At 41.4% G+C, this 19,593-nt stretch overlaps 1 protein-coding gene across 10 annotated transcripts in view; it reads right to left on the bottom strand.

Annotated features, from left to right (window-relative positions):
* KIAA1217 (KIAA1217 ortholog) overlaps positions 1-19,593 on the bottom strand; it is a 261,561-nt gene that overhangs the window by 206,794 nt on the left and 35,174 nt on the right. Inside the window, exons 1-2 of one of the 10 annotated variants that reach the window (XM_070727210.1) lie at positions 12,767-12,969; positions 7,286-7,384 (exon numbers count right to left, since the gene is read on the bottom strand). The exons of 8 other annotated variants lie outside the window; for them this stretch is intronic. Coding sequence is in view for 1 of the 2 variants with exons in the window: in XM_070727206.1 (XP_070583307.1) it covers positions 12,767-12,874 (108 nt within the window). In the remaining variant the exon portion in view is untranslated. Of the gene's footprint in view, positions 1-7,285; positions 7,385-12,766; positions 12,975-19,593 lie in introns of those variants that run through there. One more of the 10 variants, XM_070727206.1, reaches the window with a different exon arrangement.

The raw sequence follows: 19,593 nt of genomic DNA, 5'->3' as shown, positions 1-19,593 counted from the left end.
CATCTCCCCCTTGCCCATGTTGTTTTGCCGTTTGATTGATTGACTGTGTGCCTGTTTTTTATATATATTGTTTTATGAATTTAATTTAAAATTGTAATTAGATTGGTGGGAATTGGATTTGTTACTATGTACTGTTTTTATTATTGTTGTGAGCCGCCCCGAGTTTGCAGGGAGGGGCGGCATATAAATCCAATAAATCTAATCTAATCTAATCTACAACTAGAAATACAACGGAGTAGTTTTGGCCTAACACACTTTGGGAAAAACTATTTTTAATCACGTTGTTCGCTAACCCAAATCACCTCCAAGTTGCCAAATCCATGCCCATAACGAAACTTCTCAGCTTTCTCAGTAAGACATGTCTTCACTGTGATAGCTACATTCAAATGCTTCAGAAATTATTTAAAATTATTTCTAGTTTTACATCTGTATATACAAGGCTGTTAATATATGCAATGTACATGAGCAGCTGGCTTTTTAGTGAGGCACTTTTGTTTAAATGATAGGAAATACAGTATAGCTTTCTCGACATTCTGCAGATTTCTTCTCACTATCGAGATTTCACTGTGAATCAAACCAATTATTTACCTACTTTACTTGTTATTTGTTGGATAATACATTTTAATCCTACAATCGATAAACCTTTAACTGGAAGAGATATTTTATCAACACCATTTATAACATCATGAAAATTTCTATTCTCCATTTGGTAGTTTTAATAGTAATGGGAATTTAAGTAGGACAGCATAAAATTATTTAGACCTGGGAACCACTTAAATTTGACTATATTCTGTGCCAGCAATATCCCGAGGGCAAATCTGTTTATTTATTCTTAGATCATATCTAGAAATTAAAAGGTGATTCTGACTATCAATTGCAGAATGAATAAAAAAGACTTAATTCAAGTGTGATGAGGTTACATTGGATGTTTTAGATGTCAGGCTATCATCTATCAGGCCAAAATCTCTGAAGTTTAAACAGATGAACCTAGTAGGCTTGTTACCCAGAATCAAGACATTTAATATACAGTGGTCCCTCGATCATCGCGAGGGTTCCGTTCCAGGACCCCTCGCGATGATCGATTTGTCGCGAAGTAGCGGTGCGGAAGTAAAAACACCATCTGCGCATGCGCAGATGGTGTTTTTATTTCCACCGCAGCAGCGAGGAGCCGAAGATTGGGTTTCCCCGCCGCCTCGCTGCTGCTGCTTGTCCGCGCGCGTGCCGCCCGCCCCCCCCCCCCCCCCGCGCTGTTGCTGGGGCCGCTTCTCAGCTGAGAAGCGGCCCTGGGGTTTCCCCGCGCGCGCGCGTGCCGCCCGCCCCCCCCGCGCTGTTGCTGGGGCCGCTTCTCAGCTGAGAAGCGGCCCTGGGGTTTCCCCGCGCGCGCGCGTGCCGCCCGCCCCCCGCGCTGTTGCTGGGGCCGCTTCTCAGCTGAGAAGCGGCCCTGGGGTTTCCCCGCGCGCGCGCGTGCCGCCCGCCCCCCACGCTGTTGCTGGGGCCGCTTCTCAGCTGAGAAGCGGCCCTGGGGTTTCCCCGCGCGCGCGCGTGCCGCCCGCCCCCCCACACTGTTGCTGGGGCCGCTTCTCAGCTGAGAAGCAGCCCTGGGGTTTCCCCCCGCGCGCGCGTGCCGCCCGCCCCCCGCGCTGTTGCTGGGGCCGCTTCTCAGCTGAGAAGCGGCCCTGGGGTTTCCCCGCGCGTGCGCGTGCCGCCCGCTCCCCCGCGCTGTTGCTGGGGCCGCTTCTCAGCTGAGAAGCGGCCCTGGGGTTTCCCCGCGCGCGCGCGTGCCGCCCGCCCCCCCGCGCTGTTGCTGGGGCCGCTTCTCAGCTGAGAAGCGGCCCTGGGGTTTCCCTGCGCGCGCGCGTGCCGCCCGCCCCCCGCGCTGTTGCTGGGGCCGCTTCTCAGCTGAGAAGCGGCCCTGGGGTTTCCCCGCGCGCGCGCGTGCCGCCCGCCCCCCGCGCTGTTGCTGGGGCCGCTTCTCAGCTGAGAAGCGGCCCTGGGGTTTCCCCGCGCGCGCGCGTGCCGCCCGCCCCCCCACGCTGTTGCTGGGGCCGCTTCTCAGCTGAGAAGCAGCCCTGGGGTTTCCCCCCGCGCGCGCGTGCCGCCCGCCCCCCGCGCTGTTGCTGGGGCCGCTTCTCAGCTGAGAAGCGGCCCTGGGGTTTCCCCGCGCGTGTGCCGCCCACCCGCCCACGCCGTTGCTCGCGCCTTACCGGGGCAAGAGGAGGAAGACCCAGGGAAGCCTCTGCCCGGCGGGGAAACTCCACCATCTACGCATGCGTGGAAGGGCACGCATGCGCAGATGGTGGAGTTTACTTCCGGGTTGAAAACTCGCGATATAGCGTTTCGCGAAGATCGAGATCGCGAAACTCGAGGGACCACTGTATACAGATTGAATTTATTGGCTAATAAAATAGGTAGACGCTTTATAAAATGACTTTTTAAAATAACAGCAATCAATAAATCTACCTAAATTTCGGTCAAATGAGAATGCATGTTTAATACGAAAGTGTTATCATTTGGCCTAATTCTGGCATCTAGATCTCCCACTACAATTAGTATGGGCTTTTGAGATTTAGCTGTGAGGGATAAAATATAATCCTGCAATTGGTCATAATTATGTTGGGGCAAACTGGTCACATACAAATAAACTAGATCCCTTCGCTTCATGCTCCAGAAATAGTTCACTTCCGTTATGCCTTTTCTACAGCCATCCGCTGCTCAGCATACATTATTAGCAAGCCATCATTCTAAAACCTCTTTCATTTTAAAAAAAATTCCTTGCCTGCAAAAAGGGGGATTGATTATTTAATGTAAGCAGTTCATTCGACATTTAGATCTTTCCTCCAGGAATGTGACATTGGATACAAAACAAAAGGTTTGTTGACCCTAACAGATTTTCAAAAACCCAACCCTCTGCAGTTTGTGTACATAAATGTCATTGGGATTTTGGCTTGTTTTCAATGCAGAGAACAGCACATGAAGCCACTGGTGCCACCTCAGCATTATTTAGTGGAAGCAGATAAAATCAACTACCAATTAATGGTGCAGAATGAAGAGAGCAGGAGAAATGAACAGCAGGCCAGTCATTGTAAATTTAGAAGAAAAAGCAATGAGAACCAAAGAGCCAACAACTGTTTCCTGGCAGAAAACTGGGGGTGCGAGGTACCATTCTGAATAAACTCTAACTGGGTGTGAATATTAAGGCTTGTAAAACAGTTTTTGGAGCTATATTATCATCAGGCATTTTTGCAGGATACAAACCAGTAATTTCATATTAGCTTCAATTGCATTTTAGGCATAGAAAAGGAAGGGAGAGGGGAAGGGAGGTTTTGGTAGTAGAAATCTTTCATTATCTAAAAAATTATTCTCAGACAATTTATTTCTATTAATTATTAAAGCATTTAAACTACTTGATACTCCAAGTTAAAAGTTTTTCTTTCTTTGCAATAAATTTACAGATATTTATTTCAATATGTTTAGTACTACCATATTCTTATGTATATATATATATATAGTATATATGTATGTATGTAAGTATTTTATATATACAGTGATCCCCCGCTCGTTGCGAGGGTTCCGTTCCAGGACCCCCCGCAACGAGCGGGTTTTCGCGAAGTAGCGCTGCGGAAGTAAAAACACCATCTGCGCATGTGCAGATGGTGTTTTTACTCCCACAGCGCTAGCGAGGAACCGAAGATTGGGGGCGGCTGTTTGCCGCCGGCATGGGGGGCTTCCTAGCAGCCCCCCAAACCCGGGTTGGGGGTCCGGGGGGTGCTGGCAAGCCCCCCATGCCGGCGGCGACATTTTAAAATAGCCGCGCCGCCCCCAATCTTCGGCTCCTCCGCGCTGGCTCTCGGCGCTTTCGAGCTGAGTCCGGGAGCGAATTCTCTTCCGGACTCAGCTCAAAAGCGCCGATAGCCAGCGCTAGCGAACGGCTCCTCCGCGCTGGCTCTCGGCGCTTTCGAGCTGAGTCCGGGAGCGAATTCTCTTCCGGACTCAGCTCAAAAGCGCCGATAGCCAGCGCTAGCGAACGGCTCCTCCGCGCTGGCTCTCGGCGCTTTCGAGCTGAGTCCGGGAGCGAATTCTCTTCCGGACTCAGCTCAAAAGCGCCGATAGCCAGCGCTAGGGAACGGCTCCTCCGCGCTGGCTATCGGCGCTTTCGAGCTGAGTCCGGGAGCGAATTCTCTTCCGGACTCAGCTCGAAAGCGGCGAGAATGAACCGCGTGGGCGGGCGAAGGGCGGGCGGCAGCGAGGAGTTTGCGTGGGCGGTGGGGAAACTCCTCGCTGACGCCAGCAAGAGGGGGAAGACCCAGGGAAGCCGGTTGCCATCTACGCATGCGTGCCCATAGAAAAAACGGGCACGCATGCGTAGATGGTATTTTGACTTCCGGGTTGAAAAATAGCGAAGTACCCTGTTCGCAATGGTTGGGGACGCAATAAACGGGGGATCACTGTACAGTAATACCTCGTCTTACGAACCTAATTGGTTCCCGGGGGAGGTTCGTAAGATGAAAAGTTCGTAAGTCGAAACATTGTTTCCCATAGGAAACAATGTAAAGTCAATTAATCTGTGCAACAAAAAAAACCCCGCAAAAAAACGCCACTGCCCGGCTGTCACCTTTTGAAACAGCCGGGGGGCTTCCTAGCAGCCTCCCGAACACCGAACGCCAAACCCGAACTTCCGGGTTCGGCGTTTGGGAGGCCGCCGAGAAGCCCCCCGGCTGTTTTAAAAGGTGACAGACGGGCGGCGGGGCTTCTCGGCGGCCTCCCAAACGCCGAACCCGGAAGTTCGGGTTTGGCGTTCGGGTTCAGGAGGACGCTGGGAAGCTGCCTGGCTGTTTCAAAAAGCGACAGCCGGGCAGCGGAGCTTTGCAGCAGCGGCAGCAGTGGGTTCGTAAGAAGAAACAAGTTCGTAAGAAGAGGCAAAATTTTTCTGAACCCCGGGTTCGTATCTTGGGTTGTTCGTAAGACGAGGGGTTCGTATCATGAGGTACCACTGTATATATACTGTGTGTATATATATGTATGTATGTATTATATATATATATATTATGTATGTATGTATTATATATATATATATTACTACCACACTGTGGGCGTGGCTTATGCATTTTGTTTCAATATCTTTCAGTGCAAATTGGGTGCTCTGGGGTGGAGCTCCAAATTTTGCTACCATAACTGCATTCCTGACCATTTCCGTAGGAGCCCATCACTGCACTCAACTGACAGTTTTATACTTAAAATACAAATGTAAAACTTTAAAAATGTGTTTGCTATTTATTGCCTCAGGTACACCACTTAGAATCTTTTAAAAGATTGCGATAGTTTAGAAATGCTATAAATATATACATATATTTATTTAATCAGTGTTTATATGATGAAAGCCTGCACAAAGCATCATTCAGAGAACCATAGAAGCACGTTTTAGCTCTTTGGTCATTCCTGGATGTGTTAAAATTTAACTCCTATTATTCCCTCCTACTTATTTAATTATTTATTATTTATTTATTTTATTAATTGGAGTTATATGCTGCCCCTCTCCGAGAACTCTGGGCGGCTTAAAACATATGAAGAAAAACAATACAAGTGTCCTAAATCCAATTAATTTGAACTAAATAATCTAATCCAAGATCCCCAGTTACATTAAAAGTCCCACTCAAACAACAAACATACATAACATTCCTCAGCCAGGGGGCTGGAGTCTAACAGCCCCAAGCGTACCAGCATAGATGAGTCTTCAGACTCTTGCAGAAGGTGAGGAGGGTGGAGGCAGTACAAATCTCTGCGGGGAGCTGATTCCAGAGGGCTGGAGCCTCCACAAAGAAGGCTCTTTCCCTAGGCCCCACCAAGCGACATTGTCTAGTTGACAGGACCTGGAGAAGGCTGACTCTGTGGGACCTAACCGGTCACTGGGATTCATGCGGCAGAAGGCAGTCCCGCAAGTAATCTAGCCTGATGCCATGTAGGGCTTTATAGGTCATAACCAACACTTTGAATTGTGTCCAGAAACCAATCAGCAGCCAATGCAGTCCTCGGAGTGATGGAAAAACATGGGCATGTCTAGGAAGGCCAATGACCACTCATGGGGCTGCACGTGTCCACATTTTGCATGATTTGCAGTTTCTAAACACTCTTCAAAGGTAGTCCCATGTAGAGAGCATTGCAGTAGTCGGACATTGAGGTGATAGGGGCATGAGTGACTGTGAGTAGAGATTCCCTGTCCAAATGGGGCCATAAATGGTATACCAGGCGAACCTGGGCAAACGTGGCGGGAGTTCAGTGATGATCTGGGGTGCTATTTCTTGGATGATCAAATTCATCCTATGGTTCAAGAACTGTTTCTAGAGGGGGATGCCATCTTTCAAGATGATAATGCACTAATCCATAGAGCAAGAAGTGTTAAAGAATAGCACGACACACATTCTAATGAAGTTCAGCATCTCATCTGGCCACTACATCACCACATTATTGAGCATTTATGGTCGATTTTAGAGATTCAAGTAAGAAGTCGATTTTCACCACCATTGTCTCTAAAAAAACTGGAGGGTGCTTTAACTAAAGAATGGGCTAAAATTCCTTTGGAAACAATTCACAATTTGTATGAATCAATACCTTGGAGAATTGAGACTGTATTTGCCGCAAAAGGTGGACCAACACCATATTAAAAGACATTTTGATTATTTTTCAAGGTGTTTTCGTTTTTTTGTCCACCCCCTGTAAATGTTTGGTTCAATTGTGGTCATAAATTTAGAATTATCTGTATATAAATTATCAAATGTTGAGCAAACTAACTCATCTTTTTAGAGAAAATTTCATAATTTTTCCCATTACTCCCCTCCCTGCCCCTTGCAACCAAATAAACATACATGAGCCAGTATGTCTAACAACTGTGAAACAATCGGGCAGGCCAAATATCACAACTTGAATAGTAGTGGATTGCTTCTCAAGTATTAAACCATTATCAAATGCAACCTCCATTCTAAAGCTCCTTGGATAACCTTAATCAAATTGTTGTATCTTCCAGGGTATTAAAAGGCAAATGAGCTCGATCTAAAGAGAACTGGATTAATAAACAAACAACAATAAACAAAGGAAATAATAATCACGAGTCAAATTGGTCTAGAGGCTAAAGTGATGGATTAGAAGCTGAGAGCATGCACCGGTGGCAAAATAATTTATAACCCACCACTGCTCTACGTTGATGTAGAACCATTTTGAATATTCTTTGGGTATGATCATTCAACCAAATCTAAATCCATTAAACACTTATGTCACCTAAGTCATATTTTACCTCTTCAAAAATGAAGAAATCGTGAGTGATGTGGTTGCTATGCTGAGGTCAAGGTACACTACATCCACAGCATTCCCTCAGTCTATTAAACTAGCAATTCTGTTGAAAAAAGAGATAAGATTAGTCTAACATGACCTGGTTGGAACATAACTGACTGGACATTTGTTTTTAGCATTCCTGTCCAAGTGCTCAGAAATATGCAGTTTAATCATCTGCTGAAGGACTTTGTATGAATGTCACATTGACTGGTCAATAGTTTCCTAGAACCTACTCTTTTTTTTTCTAATTGGCTATAGAGCCAAACTACTCATTGAGGTCTTTGTTTGGATGCTCATTACAATGAGTTGTTAAGAGCATAATTTGCTTTCAAAAACTAAGAACTAAGAACAAAACTTTTTTGAATAAACTTCTTGAAACTTATAAAAATTGTATTTATAGTTACAGTGGTATCTCTACTTAAGAACTTAATTCGTTCCGTGACCAGGTTTTTAAGTAGAAAAGTTTGTAAGTAGAAGCAATTTTTCCTATGGGAATCAATGTAAAAGCAAATAATGCATGCAAACCCATTAGGAAAGAAATAAAAGCTTGGAATTTGGGTGGGAGGAGGAGGAAGAAGAGGAGGAGGACAGTCACTGCCGAAAGAAGAAGGTAAGGTGAGAGGAATCAAAAAAATCCAAAACTTTAAGGCTTAAAAAAAAGAGGGACACTGAGGCAGCGAGGAGGAGCATGCACCTCCCATACACCTGGCGCAAGGCTGCCTCCCATACACTGCGCCAGAGAGAAAAACCCAGGGGGAATGGCAGGAAACTGGCCGGGCCTTCATGCCGCTTTCAAATTTCCTGGGATATTTTTCTGGGTTTGGATTCTTAAGTAAAAAGTGCTTCTTAAGAAAAGGCAAAAAAATCTTGAACACCCGGTTCTTATCTGGAAAAATTCTTAAGTAGAGGCATTCTTAGGTAGAGGTACCACTGTATTTCACTCTGTAACAGGGAAAATGGAAATGCTGACCAACAATGGACTTTTACCCATCTAATAGTTTATCTAACTTGCTCAAAGATTCTTACAAAATATGTCTCTGTTTATAATACTCCTCAAAGAATTCCAAAAACACTTCTGTTGTTTGTATGGAAACTTGGCAGGTGTAGAATCTGCAGTGTTAATTTCTCTGTTCTTGGAGGAAAGGGTTATATTTTACAGTAAGAGTGAAATATTAAATTGCAACCAGATCTAGGCTACAATGGCTTAGATTTCCTCTTCTTTTTCCCCTTTTCTACAGACTTACAAATATTACTTGGAACCTGCTGATCCAAGTAAGCTCTGGGGTTCATCTGTTTAGGAAAGTGTGGGTTGGAGGACAAATAGAGCACGTAAGAATTGAAATAAAATGTTTTCTTCCCATAACAGAAGGTTCTTCTGTCTAGTTTTTAGCAATTAATTTGATAGGAACAATGCAAACTACGCCCATTCCACTAAGTCTCTTTAATCCTGGATTTTTACAACACACTAAACTCTAAAATTTAATTAACAAAACACCATTACTAAGCTCAAATAATGTGATGCCTAGTTCACAGAGTAAGTTAAGATAATGGCGCTTGCTTTCCATAATGCACCGAATCATGAATTGTATCTAATGGAACAGTATTTGTATGAACTAGCCCAGCGTTAGCGAACCTCTGACACGCATGTCAAAGGTATTATGCCACAATGTTTTGATGAGTAGCATACCCGACAACAGCTATTCTTGAACCACAACCCATTCTCATGAGGCTGTGGAGGCTGCACAAGAATAGAGTGTGCTCTTATGTGGCCTTCAAATCTTCTGAAATTCAGGCAAGAGGTTTCATTCAGGCTATCTGAAAATTGTACGAGAACAGGGCAGAATATTGTACGAGAACAGCCACAGAATAATAGCGTCTGAAACTGCTTCAAAAACCTCATGCAAGCCACAGAACCTTCAGGTAATCCAGGTAAGGTCTATCAACATAAAATAACTTGCTTAAAGATAAGAAGTGCACATAAGACTCTGGAGAGGATGGCTTTGGGAGTGGGGATTATTTTTTTTACAAACCAAGCCCAAAAGGTTCACCAGCCTGTCTCTAAGCTTGTATAAATAATACAAGGTTGAATAGAACCATAATCTTTTAATTAATACAATTAAGCATTGCCTTTTCTGGCAGACAAAATTACATTACTATTGTCAAAATAAAGAATGACAACATTTTCATTCTCTAGAAAACAACAACACATAAAGGAATTTATATAGCATACATCTTCATTGCCAGGGGCATGGTTAATAGAGTTATATTACTGACATAAAAGCACAGAAAGCACTCCAACCTATTCATGTTTAATAAATCTAGTCACTAAATTTCTCCAACGTGCTGCTATTGCAATGGGCTGGGCTCATACTCCAGGATTTCTTAGTAGCATGCCTGAACCCCAACAGGAAATTGGAGAGTATAATGCTTGAAAGGGTTCCTCCAGATCACAAAGGTTTATTGTAATTTAATTCATCCTTACAAGTCTCATTTACTCCCAAACCCATTTCTTATTAATGCTAGTTAAAAGGGATTTTAAAAGCAGAGTTGTCCCTGCAATTTTTTATCATTATGCTAAAAGGAATTCCGTATTTGTTGCTTTCATTAGTAGTTGCTTTTCTGTTTGCTTGAAGAAATATTCATCTTAATTGTCTGACTATGAAGTACTTCCTAAATTTTACTCTGGTGCTAAAGTGCTCCAATTATATTTTAGCTGAAAGCTGATCTACTGGATTAGATTCATAAAGCCATTCTAAGATAATATTTTCATTACAACCAGAAAAACTTATTTTAAGTTCTCCTGGATTCCTAGAGATGTGATCTCCGAAAAGGAGAATAATAAGATAAGTTGCAAGCCACAAAATCGGGAATTCTTAATTATCTTAAATTAGAGGATGAGATTACTAAGAATAAATTTGTTTAGTTTCCTCTCGATGTTAAATAAATTCCAGAATATACCTGGGTTAGGAAAAGAAACCAAGAAACATTTGCATAGATTAGATTATCTGATGTGCAAATTTATAATTCAGATACAACGTATAATAGAATCCTAGGCTTGGGCAAACATAGGAGTATTAGTATTCTTGCCCCAGCTTGTAGGCTGTACTGACACAATCTTTTCATTGCTTTTAATAATAGAAAGATGAACTATTTCAGACCTTTCTCTTTGTGTCCTTCAGTACAGGCATTCTGGAAATTACTGCCCACTACATTTGGAACACAATAGGTTGAGACTGACTGGCTTCAACTGATCAGCAATTACCCATTCAATCAATTATTTCATTGTTTGTTCAATGGAGTACATTAAAAGTGGAGGTAGTCACACAAAACATTAACTTTGATCCTGAAAGATGTGGATTCAGGTTCAGTTCAGTTCAGAATTGAATACTAGGCTGCCTTGCAGCTAAAATCCTTAAGTCTGATTAATAAAACAGATATAACAAAGATCTAACCCAATGAAGGCAATACGTCTTGTATTTTTGTTAAGGCAGCTATATACATTATTCATTCTTATTTGTCAGAACTTGTACAACTTCAGAAGAAGACTGAACATGCAATGCTTAATTTCAAGACAAACTTCCTTAAGTTCAACTCTTATTCCTCTAGCCAGAGGTAGGAAACTTGATGCCTTCAAATATTCAAGACGACTTCTTTCATAACGTATAACTCCTGACCATTGATACAATAGGCCTATCTTTGATTTTGAATTTTTAAAATGGTGGACACTGAAACAATAGAAAAGAATTCAGCACTATTCAAACTTCCTGCTATATTATTTCATATATGTAAAATCAAACCTGAGAGGTTTTATTTACCCCTGAAAAGAAAATCTAAACCAGCAGACAATCAAGTTCTAATGAACATGATATTTCTTTTTTTTTTTTAATGTTTTAGTGGGTGTCTTGAATTCTTCCGAGTTATATTGGTTCTGGAGAGTTTTTTTCTTCTCTTTTTTGCAGTCCCAGTAGCCATCTCTGATTACAGTACAACTCCTGAAAATTGCAGGTATCCAAAGCTTAAGCTTTAAAATAAACTTGGATAGAAACAAAGAACTCATTAAAGGCTTTGACAAATTCATATATCTTCCTCAAAAAACTTGGAGCTACAGTGTTCCCTCGATTTTCGCGGGTTCGAACTTCGCAAAAAGTCTATACCACGGTTTTTCAAAAATATTAATTAAAAAATACTTTGCAGGTTTTTTCTCTATACCATGGTTTTTCCTGCCCGATGATGTCATATGTCATCACCAAACTTTCATCTGACTTTAATAAATATCTTTATTAATAAACTTTAATAAATAAACATGGTGAGTAATGATCTAAATGGTTGCTAAGGGAATGGGAAATTGCACTTTAGGGATTTAAAGTGTTAAGAGAAGGCTTGTGATACTGTTCATAGACAAAAATAGTGTATTTACTTCCGCATCTCTACTTCGCGGAGATTCGACTTTCGCGGGCGGTCTCAGAACACATCCCCCGCGAAAAGTGAGGGAACACTGTATTTCCTCTATACCTATAGATGGCCCTCAACTTACAATCATTTGTTTAACGATTGTTCAAATTTATGATGGCTCTGGGGAAAAAAAGATTTACGATTAATCCTCTTATTTATGGCTGATGCAAGATTCCCATAATTATATAATCAAAATTCTGGAATAGCAGAATTTTGAATGTATTTACAACAGCTGCAATAACTGGGTGGTCACATGATCACCATTTATGGCTATCCTGGGATTGAGGAAGCCATATTTGTAGGATTAAGATTATGTGATTTGCTTAACAATCACAGCAAAATGGCTGTAAAATTGGATGTGACTCATTTAATGACAACAATGCTTAGGATAGAAATTACATTCCCAATTGTGGTCATAAGTCAAAGACTATCTGTACCGCATTCCCTGACTTTACAAGCATTTACTTAAATGTATCCTTTCCTAATAAGAATCTGAATAAGAGAGATGAAAGAGATCCAAGCAACAAACAAAATAACCATGAAACAAATAGGAAAACGAATCCATTATGTCATAAAGTAAAAGTTCTTCTTGACTTCTCTTTATAATATGCCATCTTCAAAGAAGTTTTTCTGCCCTTCCCATAAAAGTTTACCTTAAAAAATTGTGCTTTATTTTACAAATCACAGGATATTTGCAGTAAGATCATTATACCCAAAACAAGTGGGTATTTTATTTTTTAAAAACAGGGATTTTGGAATAATCAATTGCAACAGTTAATAAAACTAAATTTCTAACCTCATTCAAATACCTCACCTTTTAAAACATATGTGATCAGTTTCTAGACATCTGAAATACTGACTCAAAAAAGTATAATATTCCCCATTTCCAGATAGGTTTATAGAAATATTTTTTCTTGCATAAGCCTGGGTGATACCTGGAAGCAGCACAGGAAAGCTACAGAGCTGAAGCAGGAAAATTATCTCGTAATACCTGGTTAATTTTGTGTTTGCCACAGGAACAGCAAAGAGACGAGAAACTCCTTTTTTTCTGTCGTCGCTTTGGGAGAGAATTAGAAGAGGCTTCCACATTCGAGTCCATATTATTTGTCTCTCCAACATCTCCAGAAACTACCTTAAACGTACATCACGGTTTCCCAAATATTGCCTTTATTCTGCATATACATGGTGTGTGCCTTGAAACAGATCTATGAGCAAATGTCCTGGCATATCAGGGTGTAGATATGATTCACAAATAGAAAATACCGGTTTTTCATGGCTTGGTTTGCATAGCTATATCTGGGTGTGGCTGAAATGCATGCAGGTGCACAACTTGGACTCTAGCCATAAGAGGAATTACATTTTTTATATAAAATAGATAACTTATATGGACAATCTTAAACACATTATTAGACATGCTGCAAAACTATACAGGACATAAAATGAGCTCCTCCCTGATTAAACCTTTCTAAGCAGCGCACAAAAGTTCACTACTAATGGAGGAAGTAGCTGGTACCTGAAACAAAGTAGGAGACCAATGACACCATCAACTGATTGGCAGCCAACTCGAATCACCACCCATACCAAACTGAAATCATGTCTGGTAACAGCCTTAACATTTAGAATGAAAGAAGGTAGGCATTGGGTTCAATAACAGAATTGCTCTTAGGCCCTTTCAAAGGGACTTCAGAAATTTGGGGAAAGTGGCAGAGGAAAATAGGATTATATTAATCCAAACTTTCAACATTGTATGTTAAAAAGAGAGACAATGAAACAAATCTAAATAAGGTAATAGGTGAGCTGAAGGGCGGGAGCATAAACAGGATAGAACAGTTATATGAAAACGATGGAAGAGTTAGTAGAAACCGAATAGAACGGTGGTTGGGTCAACAGAGATGGTTGCAGATAAACGCAATATATACATGTTTGAATGAAAGAGAAAATAAGGAAGCGCTACTAAGGAAAGAGGCAGAGTTAGAGAAATTTTTAAGAGACAAAAGCGAGTCTACGGAGAGGGGCGGCATACCAATCTAATAGATAGATAGATAGATAGATAGATAGATAGATAGATAGATAGATAGATAGATAGATAGATAGATAGATAGATAGATAGATAGATAGATAGATAGATAGATAAACAGGTAACATGAGAGCCAGGGTGGCGCAGCAGGTAGAGTGCTGCATGCAGGTCACTGAAGCTGACTGTAGATCTGTAGCTCAGAGGTTCAAATCTCATCACCAGCTCAAGGTTGACTCAGCCTTCCATCCTTCCGAGGTGCATAAAATGAGGACCCGGATTGTGGGGGCAATATGCTGTCTCTATTAAAAAAGTGCTATTGCTAACACGTTGTAAGCCCTGAATCTAAGGAGAAGGGCGGCACAAAAAATTAAGTAAGTAAGTAAGTAAGTAAGTAAGTAAGTAAGTAAGTAAGTAAGTAAGTAAACAAACCAATAAAACAAACAAACAAACAGTATATATAGAATGTTAATGCAGGCAGAGAAAAGCAGAGGTCCCAGGGGCGGGGGAGAGTGTCTTTTCACTCTGCTAAATGTTCACCACTTGTTGTAATACTCTCCTGCTGAAGGTGGCACGTCAGAAGGATAAGAGTCAATTCTGTAGGTGGCGAATGAACTGAGACAGATGAGCCTATAAAGGACAGATATTTTAATGAGGCCTCCCTAAGAGCTTCCTAGAGTGAGCCTGTTAAAGATGCCAGTACTAACACTGGCTTTGCGTTAGTCACCCCCTTAAGGAAGCAGCAGACTGGCAGAAGCTGGGTTAAGGATTCACCGACCACAAGATAGGGCCGATGAAAGGGCCGCCACCTGTCTGCGAAGAGTGTTTGGAGCAAGACCTTTGTTAAGGCCATGTTTCAGAAACCTGAGTGGAGAAAGCCAGACTTTGGAACACCAGTCACAGAAGGACCTCCACATGGCCGAATAGATGCGATTAGTAGAAGGCCAACAGGATGCCTGCATAATGGGGGTGACATTGTCATCATAGTCCTGGTTTAGCAGATTATGCCTCTCAATTTCCAAGCAGGTAGTTTGAGCAAGGCAGGATCCCCTGTGTGAGCATGTCCTCTGAAAGGGGTAGCCACCATGGCTGGCTGACCAAAAGCACTCGGAGGTCTGCAAACCAGGGAAAGCGTGGCCAAAATGGGGTTACAACAATGTTTTCCAGCTGTTCTGACAAGATCCTCTGCAGGGGCTCCGGTGTTACCTTGAGTGATGGAAATGCATACAGCAGCCCTCAGGGCTACCGGCTCTAAAGAGCATTCACCTTCATGCTCCCATGGAATGGGAAACAGGAGGAGAACCACGGCAGTTGCATCTTGGTGGGAGTTGCAAAAAGGTCGACCAGGGGAGTTCTGAACTGATGGCATATCTGTTGGAATATGTATGGCTTGATTCTCCATTCTACCTGATCCACCTGACGGCTGAGCCAGTCTGCTTGTGTGTTGGGAAAGAAGGTGTCTCTCCGCCCACAGACCAGCTTCCTTGCTTCTGCTTGTAGTGACCTGGAATGTGTGTCTGCCTGCCTGTTTGCGTGCGCCTTCATGGAATTGTCCCATATCTGATTCCGGTTCCCATTTTAGATTATCCACCTCAAGCAGGAAATGTTTAAAACATTACTTAATGCTTATTTATTAAAAGATATTTAAAATTTGAAAGAGGTTAATTCATATTTCATAGCAGATGTATCTGGTTTCACATTTTTGAACATAGCAAAACTTAGTTACCACTTGAAATTTGCAAACTTTATTCAAATTTGCAAGTGTGTATGTATTTGTGTATGTGTGTATATAATGTATTCTTATTCTCTCTCCCTCTCCCCATCCATCCATTTATCTATCCTAAAGTATATACCATATTTCTACACAGCAGGCAATTGCTGAGCCATCAAACCACACCCAGCCACCAGTATTTATAGAAGGAAGGCAGCTCAGGTCTCGCTGTGTTCGCCCTAGAACAAAAACAGAAGCACCAGCCTGAAGATGATGAGTGGGACCTCATCGAAATGTCGCCAGAAATTTCCAAATCCTATACGGGAAGAAACCCGAATATGCCAAGACCATCATATATATATAAATATATATAAATATATATATGAATTTAGAAATCGAACAGTAATGAAAATTATGGTATTTTTTGGAGTATAAGACACACCGGAATATAAGTGATGTTTCACCATCACTCCGCAGTCTGCATTGGCTGCCGATCAATTTCCGGTCACAATTCAAAGTGTTGGTTATGACCTTTAAAGCCCTTCATGGCATCGGACCAGAATATCTCCGAGACCGCCTCCTGCCGCACGAATCCCAGCGACCGATTAGGTCCCACAGAGTGGGCCTTCTCCGGGTCCCGTCAACTAAACAATGCCGGTTGGCGGGCCCCAGGGGAAGAGCCCTCTCTGTGGCGGCACCGGCCCTCTGGAACCAACTCCCCCCGGAGATTAGAACTGCCCCTACTCTTCCTGCCTTCCGTAAACTCCTTAAAACCCACCTTTGCCATCAGGCATGGGGGAACTGAAACATCTCCCCCTGGGCACGTTTAATTTATGCATGGTATGTCTCTGTGTGTGTCTGTTAGCACATGGGGTTTTTAAATATTTAAATATTTTAAATTTGTCTGATTGCTTATGATTTGTTTCTACATGTTGTGAGCCGCCCCGAGTCTTCGGAGAGGGGCGGCATACAAATCTAAGTAATAAATAAATAATAAATAAATAAGACGCATCTTGGTTTTTGGGAAGGAAAATAGGGAAAATAATCTTCTTATCAGATATTCATCTGGCTAGCATTCTTAGTCTGGCTATTTAAGCACATTATTTTATCCCTGGATTAGAGCATTTAAAAGAACCTTATTCAGAGAGAGTAACAATGAAAGAGCTTGCAAGCCAGTAAGAGCTGGGAAAATCGTTAGCACCTGGTTAGGGTTGGAAAGAAACATTCGGAGCAAGAAGAGCAATGAAAAAAAACCTGCAAAGATTTAGGACTTGGAAAAGATTCTTTGCAAAGAGTAACAATAAAAGAACCTCCAAGGTAAGAGCTGGGAAGATTGTTTGCACCTAGTTAGGGCTGGGGGAAAAAGGCTTTGAAAAAAGCTACATTCAGAGGATAAGACACACCTGAATTTTCAGCCTCTTTTGGGGAGGGAAAAGATGCATCTGATACTCTGAAAAATACAGTATTTATTTGTAAATTAAGAATGTTAGGGTGAATAATGTGTGAGATGGGTAGCATATAAATTTAATAAACACTGACTAATCAGTAATGAATATGCGAGGCACAGTTGGAAAAAAAGATATTTGGAGGAGTGTACATTAAAACTGAAGATTTTAGTCCATTTCGTTTATTTAAAAGATCAACATCAGCAAAATGAGTTAGAATGAATGAATGAATAAATAAATAAATAAATAACGCATCACTTTTTCCATCATTATTGTTTTCTGATTTGGAAATATTATAGGGAGCCCATAACCTTCATTTACACAACCGTGTATGATTAATAAACAAAGTTAAGATTAACTTTATGACTAGGTTAAAAAAAACCACACAAATTTTTAGAGTACTCTTAAATTAAAATTGTAACTTAATTTTATTTGTTGATCATTAAGAACAGGATAAGCCAGCACAGACACTTATGCATTCCTAAAGTATACATTGTATAACAACAAACAATAAAAGTAGAGCATAGCTTCCTTCTCCACCCAAAAACCTTTAAAGGTTTTCAGGCAGCAACAGGGATGGGTTCCAACTTACCTCCACTGTCAGTTTGCTTCCGGCCACAATGCATGGGTGTGCATATACGCAGTGCAACCCACTCCCCCAAATATAATAATAAAAAGCTGAAAACAAAATGATGGTGCATGTGCATTACTGGAAACTCAGCTTCTGTGCATGGGCAGAAGAAATTTTAAAAATTTTTTTAAAAAAGATGGTGCACAGAGACCATCACCGACTGATCTGGTTCAGTGATGTCATTGTGATGTCACCAGAGGGGCGCTACTAGTTTGACCAAACCAGTCCGAACAGGGAAAAACCCACCTCTGGACAGCAATCCCCATAATTGTGATATATAAAAGCAGCAAAACAGAAAATTGCCTGAAGCAAACTTAAGTGGAAATACAAAGTCTAATGAAACCATTTTGTTTTCGGTATAGATTTTTTCCACCAACTTCATGAGCTCTACAGTTCCTAGAATTCACCAGCCCGCCCTGGTATACATGCTTACTTATAAATTCCCTACTGAACAGTCTCTAACTCATCAAAAACAACCGAAGTAGAAGGCTGAATGCAACTTACTTGGAAAAAGAATTCAGGTTCAAGATTTGTACTCCTGCCTATTTGCTGGATGTCTTACAATGTCTCGATGACTGACCTTAAGGTAGTGGATTACCCACATGGGCATAACCAAGCTATGCACAAGAGATCTGGTGAAAATATTGGAAGCTCTAAGTATTATAGAAGATTTCAGCTCATCAGTAACAGCAGCAACGAAAGTACACATCTGAAATGAAGAGCATTTATTCCACTAAACCAGTTCTTCTAAACTGGAAATGTTTAAGGAAAGCCACAAGCTTTGGGAGTATGCTGCTTGACCATTGTGGATCTCCTACTCAACAACAACTGGAAGACACTGGTTGGGAATTCTGAAGAAACTTTTGGCTAAAGCGCAAAATCCACTCTGAATAAAGAGAGTTAGAAGAGCCCATGAGTGGGTTCAGTATAAAAGTCCAGGTCAAGGAATTTATCACACAGCTCCAATTGCCTGAGATGGAAAACTGAATAAAACTTCCTCGTTCTGTCACCAGAGTCTGCCACATACTGAAGGATAAATAGCAAATGGAAAGGTGCCATACATGAGCCGGAGTGGCGCAGCAGGTAGAGTGCTGTACTGCAGGCCACTGAAGCTGACTGTAGATCTGCAGGTCAGCAGTTCAAATCTCATCACCGGCTCAAGGTTGACTCAGCCTTCCATCCTTCCAAGGTGGGTAAAATGAGGACCCGTATTGTGGGGGCAATATGCTGGCTCTGTTAAAAAGTGCTATTGCTAACATTATTATTATTATTATTATTATTATTATTATTATTATTATTATTATTTATTGGATTTATTGGATTTGTAAGCCGCCCTGAGTCTAAGGAGAAGGGCGGCATAAAAATCGAATAAATAATAAAATAATAATAATAAATAATAATAATACATATTGTTGAATTTAGAAGGAGAAAATTATCTGTAAACTCATTTGAGAAGATTATAGAGGAAGCGGGGTTCAACTACAGTGAAGAACTAATTTCTTTTCCATGATGAGCCAATCAAGATGCTTATATCAGCAGGTGGTGCGCGTTTGAAAATGCTCTATCATTCATGGCGCCTTATCCTATACAGAATGTTTGGCTCCCATTTTCCCAATATTTTTTAAAATTGACCAACATATATCATTTCCCCCAAAGTTTTAATGGTTAATTAGTATTTTTAAATTTTATTAATTTTAATGTTAGGTATAAAGTTTATATTTTCATTTTAAATATTAAAATATAATGTTAATTTTTTGTACAAATGCATTGGGCAAAGGATAAAACCAACATACACACACATATATTTACCTATTTCTTTTTTTTAAAAAATATATCCGCGAGATTAATAGAATCTGTGTCATCATGCCGAACTACAAATATTAAAAGCCATAAAACAACTGTGTGGTAACAATTCACAAAATGATACAGCAAGACAACCAAAAACATGAATTGTGTCTTTACAGGTAGTCCTCCACTTATGACAACTCACCCCCAAATTTCCATTGGTGAGTGAGAC

This window comes from Erythrolamprus reginae, chromosome Z (genome assembly GCF_031021105.1).
Source record: "Erythrolamprus reginae isolate rEryReg1 chromosome Z, rEryReg1.hap1, whole genome shotgun sequence".
Taxonomy (NCBI): domain Eukaryota; kingdom Metazoa; phylum Chordata; class Lepidosauria; order Squamata; family Dipsadidae; genus Erythrolamprus; species Erythrolamprus reginae.
Note: the sequence above shows the minus strand (reverse complement) of the source record. Positions and strands in the feature narration are given on the sequence as shown.